Source organism: Lagopus muta, chromosome Z, assembly GCF_023343835.1.
Source record: "Lagopus muta isolate bLagMut1 chromosome Z, bLagMut1 primary, whole genome shotgun sequence".
NCBI classification, from domain to species: domain Eukaryota; kingdom Metazoa; phylum Chordata; class Aves; order Galliformes; family Phasianidae; genus Lagopus; species Lagopus muta.
In genome coordinates, this window is record NC_064472.1 from 33,935,955 (window position 1) to 33,949,809 (window position 13,855).

At 39.2% G+C, this 13,855-nt stretch overlaps 1 protein-coding gene across 2 annotated transcripts in view; it reads left to right on the plus strand.

The window, feature by feature from the left end:
- ADAMTSL1 (ADAMTS like 1) overlaps nucleotides 1-13,855 on the plus strand; it is a 405,621-nt gene that overhangs the window by 379,617 nt on the left and 12,149 nt on the right. For both annotated transcript variants that reach the window (XM_048931906.1, XM_048931909.1), the window contains 2 exons: nucleotides 1,672-1,806; nucleotides 13,411-13,611. In XM_048931906.1, the coding sequence (XP_048787863.1) occupies nucleotides 1,672-1,806; nucleotides 13,411-13,611 (336 nt within the window). The remainder of the gene's footprint in view (nucleotides 1-1,671; nucleotides 1,807-13,410; nucleotides 13,612-13,855) is intronic.

The following is a 13,855-nucleotide window of genomic DNA, read 5'->3' on the forward strand; positions in this document are numbered from 1 at the left end:
GCAGCAAGATGTTTCAGGCTAAGAACTACCCCTTCCAGGGTGGAGATATTCAGTTTCATTATTTCACACATTGATGGTGAAGAAAATGATTTATTAATTAAGTGACTCTCTTGAAATGAGAATGATGTGGCTTTTTTTGCTGTGTTTTGCTTCACTGAGCGCAGCATTTCTTGTACATATCTGTGTTGTACTGACCCATTTTATACCAAACAGGTGCATAAACACAGTGCATTTTTGAAAAGTGCTTCCCAGGCTCAGTAAAGGGTGAAGTTTACTTTTTCTTGAGTTTCTAAATAACAAGCATAAAGCCATTCTTGGTGATTTGAAAAGACAATGTCAGCTGTGAAGTATGGGTAGAAGTGTTACCTGGTGGTAATGGAGTGTGTGGGAAAGGGCTTTCCTCTCCTAGTAACTCATCTCTATCATTTCTCCCTGTCTGCCAGATGAATGATCCAGCCAGACACGTAAATGCATACATTTGATGTACGTTTCACAGTGAAGTAACAAACTGTGAAACATACTCCATGCTACCACTACAAAATCGTTAAAGCATCAGTGCAGCTCTTGTCTTTTGTGACTAGAGTGAGCATAGGTCTTGCAGATGAGGTAGCTTACAGATTGAAAGTGAGTTTTCTGACAGTTTCACAGGTAACAGTAAAACTTTAAAGTATCGTGGGATTTCACTATGAATCCAGATTGGCTCTAGAAACTCAGACTGAAAAATTCTGGAAAAAAAAAAAAAAGGTCAGCTAGGTTTCAGATTATAGATCAGAATTCCTACATGAATTAAATTAAATGCTTTTCTAATCTTTATAAATGTCATAGTTTTTAAAGACGCAAAGTTACTCTGAGTTATGCAACCTGCTTATGTTTCAGGTAAATCTTATTTTTAGTTTCTTGATGGAAAGAAATTGTTCAGGTGGAAAGAAATTGTTCAGACATCCACAATTCATAATTCTGATGTTGAATGTGCTCAGTAGCAGAAATCTTGCTCAGTTTGTGCTGTGGTCTTGTTGAAAAGCAGTGAAGCCATTATTCACTAAAATATTCTGTAATTTCTATGACAAAAAAGAATTGGGAATCAAAAGCAACACAGTCATGTTTTTGAATAGTATTATAGCTAGTAGAATGACAAAATCCTGCAATTCTCAGTGTAGAGTGATCCTCTTGAGCTCTTTGCACTTTTAGTCCTTTGGAGCTCTGCCTAAGTATACCACAGGATTTGGCAGTATTTGGCACTGTATTTAATCAAGGCTTGATCCAGTTTGTAGCAGACATTAAAAAGTTTTGCACTGACTGCCATGGACATTGATGTGGTTTCTATTCTATATAAATTTGCTCTTTCTTCCACGCTGCTGTATCTCCTGATACACTCATTACATTTGAAAAAGGACAGTCAAATGGAATGCAGTGGTAGCCTTTAGACAGACTTTTTTCTTGTTTTGTAGTCATATTGATGAAGATGCTACTTTAATACTTTCTCTTGTGTTTTACCTAATATCAGTATTTTAGTTTTTTTTAGCAGTTTCCCAAAGTTGCTTTTTGCTATTTGAAATAATATGGCAGCATGGCCACTAGCACAGCAGTCTGTAGTGGCAGTTTTTCTTATGTCCTTAAGATGTTTTCTGCTATGGTGTTGCTCATCACTTCAGTATCCTAATCTGTTACCAGAGCCTCCACGACCCCTTCCTTACCTAGAAAATTTGACAGCAGTGCTTTCCAGCATTGGGACCAGCCTTCCTTCAGTGTTGACCTCTCCTTCAGGAACAAAAATGACTATCAGTCCAGGGAGCTCTGCTCTAATAGGTAAGTTTTATTATTTTTTTTTTTTTTTAGATTAAAGAAGGCCTTTTATATTACAGGGTTAGATTATTTATGCAGCCTGCTGGCTGTCTGGCCATGGAGTCCATTGGCAGTCATAATCATTGCCAACTTGTTTCAGAACTCAGAAAGTCTTTGTTTAAAATTTATTTTAAAATGGCAGTCCTCTTATTAGTGTTATCCCCCAAAGCTGCCTGCAGAATAAGGTCTCCACTGTGCCACACTTAATAACATTCTGTAAGAAGAATCTGATCTGAGGGGCTGGCAATCTTGCTCAACACAGTACATGGAAAACTGATGTATCAGTTGATCTAAGAGAATAAATATTTGTGGTTCTAGTTTTCCTTCTGCATCTATGCACTGTTTTTTCAGTCTGTCTGCTATTCATACTCTGTATTACTGTATGTCCTTCTTTTCCAGAACGTTATCTGGAGCTTTGCCTTTATTTTTTCTCTTACAAACTCTTTTATGTCCTGTTCATTTTATTCTTCTTTGTTATACCACCTAACCCATGTGTGCACAGAGCCATATAAGGAAGTAATCCCTGGTGAAATGCTTTCCTTCTTTTCTCCATTTTCTTCTGCCTTCCGTGTAGCTTTCTCATCCCTGCCTCCATGATAAGCGTAGTAAACGCTTTTCATATCAATGGACACTGTTTGTTTGCAAAGAGAATCTTATCCTCTTTTAAAGTTCAGAGCATGTTTATTTTAAAATTTATTTTCTCCCACTGATCTTCAGCCCCTGCTGTCAGGCTCAGACAAGCAAAGAGTTTCTCCAATAGCTTTGTTAATACACATTCTGAAATCTTGTCAAATCCTGTGGTTTCAGTACAATCTTATACTTTTTGAGATAAGAATACAAGACCTCCAGCAAAGGATCTGTAGCTGACTTCAGAGTTTAAAGCTCTGATATCTGTACCTTCCCAACCATCTTAACTAACATTTAGTAGCAATTTTAAGATTTTCTTTTCACAGTAGAGGCTTTCTATTTATGTTTTCAGTTTTGTAGTGTTTTCTTTTCCCCACTGCTGACATCTGCATACATTTGCAATAGCTTGTAGCGTATAGCTCTGTATTACATTTCTACATGTACAAAAACTGCATCAAAATAGCCCTTACTGGGGGGAAATATCTGAAGTTATTAGCATTGAATAAAGCAGTTTGAGTAAGTTTTATTGTATTCGTTATTTTAAAACTGGGTCCTGCTCCCGTTTCATCCATTTCCTCTCACATTTGCCGAGAAATCTTTAGTAGTTGTAGGGATTTTTTTACTGTGTGAAAGCTGTGCTTGAACTGTCAAGGGTGTTCTGCACTGCCTGTACATAACCTCATTTGTCCATGTTGCCCTGTACCCTGCCCTTCTGCTTCAGAGGCAAAAGACTCCATGAATCTTTAAAGCAAGATAGCTAGCTAATTTCCTTCTCGATGCATATCTCTCACCTTCATTAAAGATTTACTGAGCTGAATTTAAGGCCAGGTGTTTATTAAAATCTGTTGAAAGTTTCTGAGAGATTTTTTCTGTTGAAAAACTCAGCATGGAGTGGGCTATCCAATCAGTTAGAAAGCTACAGACTAGTGTGCTGTACCAAGTTATATCATCAAAACAAGGCCATGTCTGAGGAGGCCAACTCTTCATTTCCATTTACTAGAAGGGTACACTCTTCTTCACCTGTCTGTTCTGCCCAATGTATCTAAAGAATCTCAATTGTTTTTCACATCTCTTTCCAAGTTCAATTCTATTGAAAAAGCCAATACCTTGGCTTTTTGACTCCATCCTTGCGTACCCAGACTGCATCCCTGTATTCTTCCTAGACCAACAATCCCCACTTCCACTGCTAATACTTTTCCTTCTTATCTCTCAATTGGACAAGCAGATCCATGCAAAGACATGCTAGTATCTGCCTCCTGTGCCTGATTTTATTCTGGGGGATGGAGAGCTCTTGCACTCTCAGAAAGATGTCCCTGAAGTGCTGTCAGCTCTATTCTGTTCCTTTGTCCCAAAGGACAGTTTCCCAGATCTCTTCTAACAATTCCTTAAAAAGACAGGAGTTTTTACTCCTGTAGTTTAGAGTCTGACTCCACTCTTTACACAGCCCACATTCCTCAAGATCATAAACTCAACCAGGACCTGCAGCCCAGGCTGCCTTCAATCTTAACTTCTTTTACTATCTATCTCTTCCACATTGGTGTGCACCAGGTCCAGCAGTGCTTCACCTCTATTGGGTCTGTCCAAAACCTGAACCAGAAAGTTTTCATCAGTGGATAACAGGAGTCTCAAGGACTACTTGCAGCTTACCATATTGTTTTCCCAGTAAGTATCCAGGTGGTTGATATCCCCCATCAGAATGCCCGAGAGCATGATGCCTCTTGCAGCTGAAGCAAGAAGGCTTCATCAACAGGCTCCCCTTGATCAGGCAGCCTGTAGTAGACTCTAACCATTAGCTGTCCTTTTTTGGCCCTGTCCCTAATTTTAACACACAAGCTCTCTATCTGTTCATGGCTGTTTCTCAGGAGCAGCTCTTCCAAGTCTATCTGCTGCTTAACGTAAAGAGCAACTCCCCTACCTCTCCTACCTCGCCCATCTCACTTATAAAGCTCACAGCCCTCAGTCATGGTATTCCAGTTACGCAAATCATGCCACCATGTTTACATGACAGCAATAAGACTGTAGTTCTCCAATTGCACTATGGTTTCCAGTTTACCGTGGTTATTTCCTATGCTGCATGCATTGGTATAGAGGCACTTCAGCTGGGCTTTTGGCAGCATTACCGTCTTTGAGAAACCCTCTCAAAATCCTCTGGAAAAAATCTGGGGCTTTCCACCACTGCATCCTAAAGCAACAGAGTTCCCCAATTCTTCTATGTTACTCAGCAGCATATTCCCTTCCTCTGTCAGATCTGTTTTAAAGCCCTGGTGATGGGCCCTGACAGCTTGCTGCCCAGTACATTCATCATAAGATGCAGCAGGTTGAGGACCCCTATTTGCACCTTGTTCCTCTAACTTAGCTATGCTATCTCACACCTTGTCATGGGCAGGCTTGCTATCACCCCTTCCCCCCTTAAAGCCCTGTCCATGAGCCCTGGGCCAGAATTCTTTTCACCATATGACCTTGGTGGATCCCATCAGCAGCCATCAGCCCAGGTGTTGAGTAAATCGTCCCGTAGTTGAAAAAGCCAAAATTGCTGTGGAGGCACCGGTCTCTCAGCCATGTATTTATCAGATGGGTTTTCCTGGTCCTCTGTGTATCCTTCTTCCCTGACACTGAAGGGATAGAGGAAAGTACGACCTGTACTCCCTCTTCATCCACCAACTGCTCAGTCTCACAAAGTCTTTTGTGATAGCCCTCAGTCTTCTCTCAGTGACTTCATTGTTGCCACCCTGAACTATCAGTAAGGGACAAGAATCAGAGGGGCAAACCAAACTAAGGAGTCTCCTGGTAATGGCCCTCACCCAGGCACCAGGGAGGCAGTGCTCTTTCCTAATGGTAGAGTCTGGCCAGCATGTAGGGGCCCTCTGTTCCTTTCAGAAGGAGTTACCCTTCTTTCCTTTTCGGCAGAGGCAGTCTTGAGGTGTGGAGATGACTGCCTCATCCTAGATAATCTCCTGGGTGGATCTTCCATCACATCTTCACTTACTTGTCCCTTGAGTTCCAGAGCCCCACATGTACGTGCACCTGAAAAGGCAAGGTAGGCAGGGAGGCAGTTTTCCTGTGATGACAAGATGCTACCGTTATGTAAATTCTTAGCCTTTGTTCTGTTTTTATTCTTTGGATAAAATGAATGTGTTGCCAGTCCTAGTACACAATGGCTATTCTAATAGTATGAGGACGTGACTGAACCTACAAAAAAAGCCAAGGTGTTTAGCTGATAAACAAATTCTAATCCCTTTTTTTTTTGCATAGGCTTCTTGGAATCTGAGCTGTGATTTTGTACCTCTGAACACGAGCAGTAACATTTCTCTACCTTACAGAGACATTAGGATGGTGAAAACACCAAAAGATACTGATCCTGTCAGCTATTCCAGTACTGGGAATGCATAGTTTTCACATTCCCCATGTTGTATCTATCCAAACAGGAAAAAAATTAAGTCCCTATAGTTAGGATATATTGAAAATAAGATTGAAGTTGGATGATAAAGTGTACTTTTTTATGAACCAAAAAGTATAATCAACTGTAAAAAAGGAAATTCTTTTATTCATTGTGTTCTCCTTGGTGACTTACATACCAAATCTGCTCAATGCACAAATCAGAACACAGCTTTACCAAAAGCCAGGACTGCAAATACAATCTTGAAAAGCAGATTTCTTTCCGGTTTTATGCATTATCGCCAGTGACCAGACAGTTAACTGTTATTTCACTGCTGTTTCAGAAGGCAGAAAAGCTGGAGTACAAATTCTTGTCTTGCAGATATCTACACTACTTAGTAGTGAAGCTATTCTTAAAACAAAAGCTACCTTTTATTTAAAAAATACAGAGGATTCCAGTCACCAGGAACAGTATTTCCTTCTCATTTCCTTTTCCAACAATAGTTTATTTCCCTATTTTCTAGCAGTGTCACTTAAAAGCTCATAAAAGGCCCCAGAAAGTAGAATAATTTTAGTAGCAATCTTACTTTCAACAGCCAGATTTTTATTAAGAATAAATTGTTTACTCTGAAAGGACCAACTGCATTAGAGATAAGGAATGAAGTTCAGGAGGGTTTTCAATCTAGTCCTCTAGATTCTGTGCTGAACAGAAGAACTGATTTGGAACTGGCACACGTGGCCTGAGAAGAACATAATGATGCTGTCCATACACACAGAGATGAGATCAGGAAAGCCAAGGCACGGATGGAAGTGCACTTGGAAAGGAATGTGAAAAATAACAATAGGAGGTTCTACAGGTACGTTGGCCAGAAGAGAAAGGCAAAATAGACTGAACCCTGTTCAATAAATTACAAGTGAGAACTGGCAACAACAGATATAGAAAAGGCTGAGGTACTCAACAAGTTCTTTGTCTCAGTCTTCACTGACAGCTAGGCTTCCCACCTCTTACATCCCTGAACATCTGAGTAGGAGCTGGGTAATCCTTCACACTGTAAGTCAGAGACCACTTCATAAAACTAAACGTGTCTTGAAGCTAAACTAAATGTCTATGGGGCCTGATGACGTGCATCCCCTGGCCCCGAAGGAATTGGCTAATGTGGTTGCCAAAACTCTCTCCATCATATTCAAACATCATAGCCATCAGGCAAAGTCCCTTGTGTCCAGGAAAAGAGAAACATCACTCCCATTTTGAAGAAAGGGAGTAAGGAAGACACAGGGATCTATAGGTGGGTGACCCTCACCCCTGTGCCTGGGAAGATCATGGAACAGATCCTTCAGGAAGGTATTCTAAAGCATGCATGTAAGGTGACAAGGTAATCTGAGACATCCAGCACTACTTCAGTGAGGGCAGTTCATGCCTGACCGATCTTGTGGCCTTTTGTGATGGCGTGATAGTAGCATGCAGGCTCTTGTTCATAGCTGGAGAAAATTCATAGCTAATTGTGCTGACTGTGTAGACAAATAGCTTATTGTAGCTGAGAATGTACTGTGTCAAATAGTGTTATTGTTCTCTTTGTACCTGCTGTAGTTTCATGGAAATAAATTGGAGGCATTATTTCAGACTGACCTACGAATGATCCTATGATTTCGACTCTTTTGTCAGTGAACTGCTGTGCAGCTGGCTAGTTTAGAAGGAACAGATCAAATAGTGCCACACTCACAACTAAACTCTTACCACAGTGCCAAAAAATGTTAGTGCTTCTATTTACTACTGTGTGTCTTGCTCTTGAGCCATAACATCTGTAAACATAACACTTATTTTTATTCAAAATCAGTTTGAAAAGCAGTAAGTCAACCAGATTAACATTAACTGATCTCACCAGTATGAATCTCCTGCAATATTTTATTTTGCTTTAGTCAAGCAAGAATATCTGTTTGAAACATTAGTAATTTCTCTATGCTCCTTTTTCTCCATCCTCTCCCTACCTTGAACCTCTTCTAAATTTTCCTAGGTTTTTGGAATTACTGCTACAGTTGGAAATTGTATGTAGTAATCCAAAATAAGTTGCGATCTGCATAAAATGTCAGTAAATAGAACACCAATGTTTGTGCTCCCCTAAGGAAAGAGGCAGCTGCAGAAGTTGTGCAATAAGAGTCAGATAAAATTATGACTATCTATGAAGTTATTATGCCACAATATCATTTTTCCCTTCTCCTCTCCCTCTGTGATAAAGTGGATGTCGTGTTTGAAAAGGGATTCTAACACTACAGGATATTTTTCGGGGGAAACTTTAGTTTATATTAATCAGATTTCCACTGTGCTGAAGTACCACGTATATCCATGGAATAATTTGCCCAGTTAATTTTGTTTTCCACCGCCTTCCATTTTTGCGTCCATGGAAACATTGCTTCCTTACACTCTGAAAATTCCTGGGTAAGTTACATCTATATAAAAGTAATAATGAAAATGCTGCTTCATGTGTAGCAGTCTTCCCTGCACCTGACTGTCCTCCACTTCCTCTTCTCTGTGCTTATTACTTTCTTTGCAACACAGGAAGTTTCCCGAGCTTCTGAAATCTCCAGATGTGGCAAGTTATCAGCTCAATAAAATAGCAGCTTGGACTGGTAACTGTGTTGTTCTGTCTCCTTGATGGATTCTTTGTGCTACACTGCTATTTCTCGGTACCTGCTTCATGTGACTGTTTTAAGTGTCCTTTTTCTCCTGCAACTGTAGTTGTGCAGTTAGCCTGGAGCAGTACCAGCAGCGGACAATTTGATCTGAAGTATATTCCTTTTCAGTTGGATAAACACATCAGTTAGCTGAGGAGGCTACTTCTGCAGGCTGTGTCCATTCTTACAGGTTTTGTTTCATCATTTACCATTTCTAATTTTTTTTCACCCAAATTCTTAGTGCTACAAGATTCTTAATGTGTACAATTCCACTTTTCAGAGCTTTTTAGAAAACAAGTTGTTTTACTAGAGCTTGAAAACTCTTTTGCTTTTTTAATGGGCCCACCATGTAGTTGTATATTTGGGAATATTTTTACAACTTCTCTTGGGTTGGGAATGGGCCTAGCTCAATTTCTATTGAATACAGAGTAAATTTACAATGCTATGTAAACGATATCTAATAACAGCAACATGTGTGGCACCGGGTAACTAATTTAGATGTTTTGAAAACAGTATGAAAGCCATGTCAAATGTTTAATATAGTAAGATTCAGCTGCTCCTTTGGAGCCCTAGATGGTTATTTAAAATACCTTAAAATACCTTCTTTTTTTTTTTTAAATGCTACTGTCATCAGTTGAATTGGCTTATTTCTAAATACATGCCTTTCTTTATAACATATGAATTAATCTCATTTCTCTGTCTTTGTTAAAAATTAGGGTTATGCTTGTATTAACATTAATCCTTTTTTGGGTGATTTCTAGGATCACATTACCCTTTGTGAGTTTTATTTTACCCACTGTATGAAAGCACTGAGAAGTAAAGTAATATGCATAAAACCTGAGCAAACAGTGTTAGTCAAAATTTACACTGTCTACTGTTGGGAAAAATCTTTACCCTTTAAGAAAAATTGCACAGGTTTATCTCTTAATTTTGCCACTTCAGCAAATCAGGTTTTGCACAGGTATTTGAAGACTTCCAGACACGATCTTACCTTACCCGTATTTGCTTCGTTACCATTTTTAAAAGTTCATAGAATCTGGGAATGTCCCATGTTGAAAGGAACCCACAGGGATCATCCAGTCCAACTCTGGTTCCACACAGGACCACCCAAACTGAGACTGTATGTCTGAAAGCACTGTTCAAATGCTCCCTGAACTCCAGCAGCTCTGTGCTGTGACCACTGCCCTTTGGAGCCTAGGCCTTGACCACCTTCGAGTGAAGGACCTTCTAATAAGTCCTGTCAAATTTTGTCCTATATGCTAGGTACAAAAAGGAATTAAATTTAGATTTAGTGGTTTAAATTTGGGTTTAATACCATAGGTTTAATATGCATTTCTCATTTCAGTCACCCAAGTTAAATCAGGTGTGACTTTCATCATTGAATCAAATTATTCCGAAGTAATGTAGATCAAACATCCCAAGTTGCATGGAGAGATCACCAATGAAGAGCAAGAATATAAAACTGGACTTTAATGTACAACCATGTATTGAATGTTAATACTGATGAATTCAGACTGCATGTTACAGCATGTGTTCATGTCTGGGCTTTTCTAACTAAGCCTGTCTCTTAAATAGGAAATAATATCCAAAGATGAAAGTCTAGATTTGAGAGGCTAGAATTCGATTTCCAGCTCCACTGCTGGCACTTGATTTGGCCCTGAGTAAGAAAGTATGCATGCATCTTGGTGTCACACTGGAACAGATTGCCTAAGGAGGTTGTGGATGCCCCATCCCTGAAGGCATTCAAGGCCAGGAGGGATGTGGCTCTGGGCTGCCTGGTCTAGTGGTTGGTGATCCTGCACATAGCAGGGGGGTTGAAACTAAATGTTCATCGTGGTCCTTTTCAACCCAGACCATTCTGTGATTCTGTGATTCTATGATTCTCCATGCACCTGAGTCAGATGCAGAAAGGAAAATGTACCAGACAGCAGCTTCAGGGCTGCAATTGGAAAGCTAACCAGAGCCCAGACTGCAGGTCTGTTTCATTTAAAGAAATTTCAAATTTCAAAGAATATTCCTCATCCCACATCTTCACTCAGAGTCCATCTTTAATAAATTTTGGAAGGACTGTGATTGGTGAGCAGGTCAGTAGTAAAATAGAGAATTATTTGTCAGACAAGTACGAAAACGTGGGAATAAATATTAAGAATTTTAGGGATTTTGAAACACAGTTCTGTATTCTTTTTCCTTCTATTACAAACTTTATTTAGTAACTGCATTATTTATTTGACACTTTCACCATTGTTCCCATTCAATTCTGCTGACTTAAGAATTCCTTCCTTATAGAAAGAATTCTAGAGTCAGTGGCATTAACATATGCTACTATTGTTCTGTAATTTAAGCCTGCAAATGAAAAATGAGTGTATACATGCTACAGATTTTCTTCACTTAGCATTAGCAAAGTACCCCAGAATCTTTCTACGACTATAGTCATACAGTGAGCATTGCAGAGGTATAACAGGGTCTTGAATTTCATCTGCACTGTGCGTTTACTGTTTCCTCTCAATAAATGATTTGCAATGTTGTGAAATGTTCTTCCTTTCCCAAATATCCTCCTGTTGTCCTCGAAATAATAAGACTTTTCCAACTAAATGATGTAACTCATATTAGATTTCTGGTTTTTTTTCTCCAGCTTTTGCACATTTGTGACTGCTTCATCCTGGCTTTGAATTAGTTCAGAGTCATGGAAGACTTTGAAAGGGAGGCTAAAGGCAGTATTTTCTTTCTCTAAGAAGAGCTGAAGAAGGTCCCTATCATGCCACAAGTTTAGCTACTCAGAATTAGTCCTCCCAGATTTTTTCTCTCTACTTCCCCAAGGGTTCTGATGTACTAACAGTCTGCAACAGTTTGTCTGTTTAGAAATAAAGCCAGTTGTTTTTTTCCTCAGGCTGTTTGTTAAGCTTTGGAAGGAAAAAGCCATCAGTATTGATGGGGATGGGTAGGAATAGAGAATTAGGTGTTGAGAATATGCATTAAATTGCATTAAAATTATTACTGGGAAAGGGATATTAATGGAAGATTTTTTTTTATTATACTCTTACTGGATATGCATAAAACATTATCCCGTTTCTAATGTGTCCATACATGTGGGAAACATGTAGGAAATCTCGCTTGCAAAATGTGATTGATTCTTGTTCTGCATACAAAAATAAGGAGTATCCATTGCATATGAGTCTCACAAGTGTTAGTAAAGTTTTATTGTCAAGGAAAAAAATGTAATAATTACTCACTGGTGTAACATATTTAGACACTGTTAGTTTTTTCCTTTCCTTCTTCTCATATTATTGATTACTGGCTGTTGCTTTAGCTAGCATCGCCGTATGCTTATTATGAAAGAAGAAACAATATGAAAACAAGGGAAATAGTATCAGGAAAACTACACTGAGCTGACTGGCAATAACATTTTTAGAAGACAAACAGGCATGAGCTACAACTAGTTGCATACTGAGGTTGATTTCAGTTGCTTTGCATTTAACATCAAATTGATCTTTCTGCTTTCTTCACTTATCCTGTGTAGACTGTTTGCAAATGCCAACAATAAAACTGAATTCACAGCAGCCCTTTGTCAGTTGTCATGGCTATGTGCTGACCTGAGGAAATCTCTGCAATTCTCTTAGAAGACATGCAAACTATAAAAAATTATGGTACCGTAGGGAAAATCATACAACCACTTATTGTTAAGTTTGTCCATTTCCTAAGTATTCCTTTATTTTCCTTTCCTTTTAACATAGGCACCCTTAAACCAGTAAATCAGTTAGGCTGATACCTTTCACATCACTCATTTTGTTAAGAATGAATATCTCCTGGAAACTGGATGACTTGCTTCTCTGAACAAGAGCAGGAAAAGGTTTAAGTATTCAGAAAGGACAAAAGAAATAAGGTAAAATGAAGCATAACAGGAATAAATAGCTTACAAAAAAAGGAAGAAGGAAGTCAGCAAAGAAAGCTGTGTCTTTGTGGTCAGGAAGTGCAGCATTAGGAAGAGAACTGCCAATAGTGAAACTGCATTAGACCTTGCCAAGGAAACTAAAACAAATAGCGAAGACTCTTTATCCTTTTAAATAAAAAGAGAACAAGGCAAGAGAAGTGACCACTGTGAGCAATGAGCATTCTCTCCATCTTCCTTTTTCTTCTTTCATTTCTTTTCTTTTTTTTTGTTTTTTTTTTAAGATTTTGCTGCATTAATTAGTTCTTTGCCAGGGAAACGTTGCCACTGTAACTGTGTGTATTCCACACCTGCTGGGGCCTCCTTGCTCTTGGTAGTATGCATTTAAGTGAACAAGCCCCACACAGCAGTTTCATCTGGCCAGCACCCTGCCTTACTGTGGATGCAGACCGGGGGTGCCAGCAAGAGGGAAGAGAGCTAAGCTGCATATGGCTAGTTGCCAGTGGGAGATCCAGTATGTATCCTTCTGATGGAAGTCAGCCTAAGATGTAGATCCAGGTATTATAGATGCTCCCTTTGCCTCTCAGTGTGCAAACTTCTGATTTTTAATTTATTACAATAAAAAAAAGAAAAAAAGGTGGTTAAAATAGGGTTGCTGGAGAATGAGTTCTATTTGAGGTACTTTTCAAACACACAGCTTATGCTAAGTGTGCAGCCTCACTATCCGATTTTTCTCAATAATGCAATGAGGATGTTCTAAAATAATGGGAGTCTTAGAAGGCTGACTATAAATATTTCCAAACTGATCCAGTATTTTCATGTGACTGATTAGCTTTTTGGAGGTGTGGGGTTTTTTTTTCAGCTGAAAAGAAGGAATATTATTCATGTTTTTCATTCTTAGAAAATGAGAGTGAATTTGAATGCAAGTAACTCTTTTATTTTGACCACGTCAAGTAATTTTGCAGTATGTTCAATCCTCAGCAGGGTTATGTCATGTTCTTTTATTTTAGGTTGTGCTGTGGATGGCCATCCAACTCCAAATATCACCTGGCTTTACTCTGGAAAGCCTCTCACTCTGAGGCATCGCTTGCTAGCGGCAGGACACATTCTTCAGATACTCAACATCAGTGATGCTCCTGAAGGAGAATTCAGCTGCCTTGCTCAGAATGAGGCTGGTTCACTCTTACAAAAAACTTCCCTGGCAATACAAGGTAACTTTCCAATTTCTGTGCTTCTCCCCTGTGAAGCTTTTGACATTGACTTCCCTGCATTGCCTTTCTTGTCCTAAATTTCTTGGCTCTAAAGCCAAGACTGTGATGCAAAGCAGGAAATTAATGTTTTGATATTCTACCACTATGGATATAAATTTGCAGGCCTAGCAAGAAACTTGCAGCATCTTCGGTTTCACTTGTTGTGTCATTTTCCCAAAATGACAGTTGATACTTCTGGCCTGCT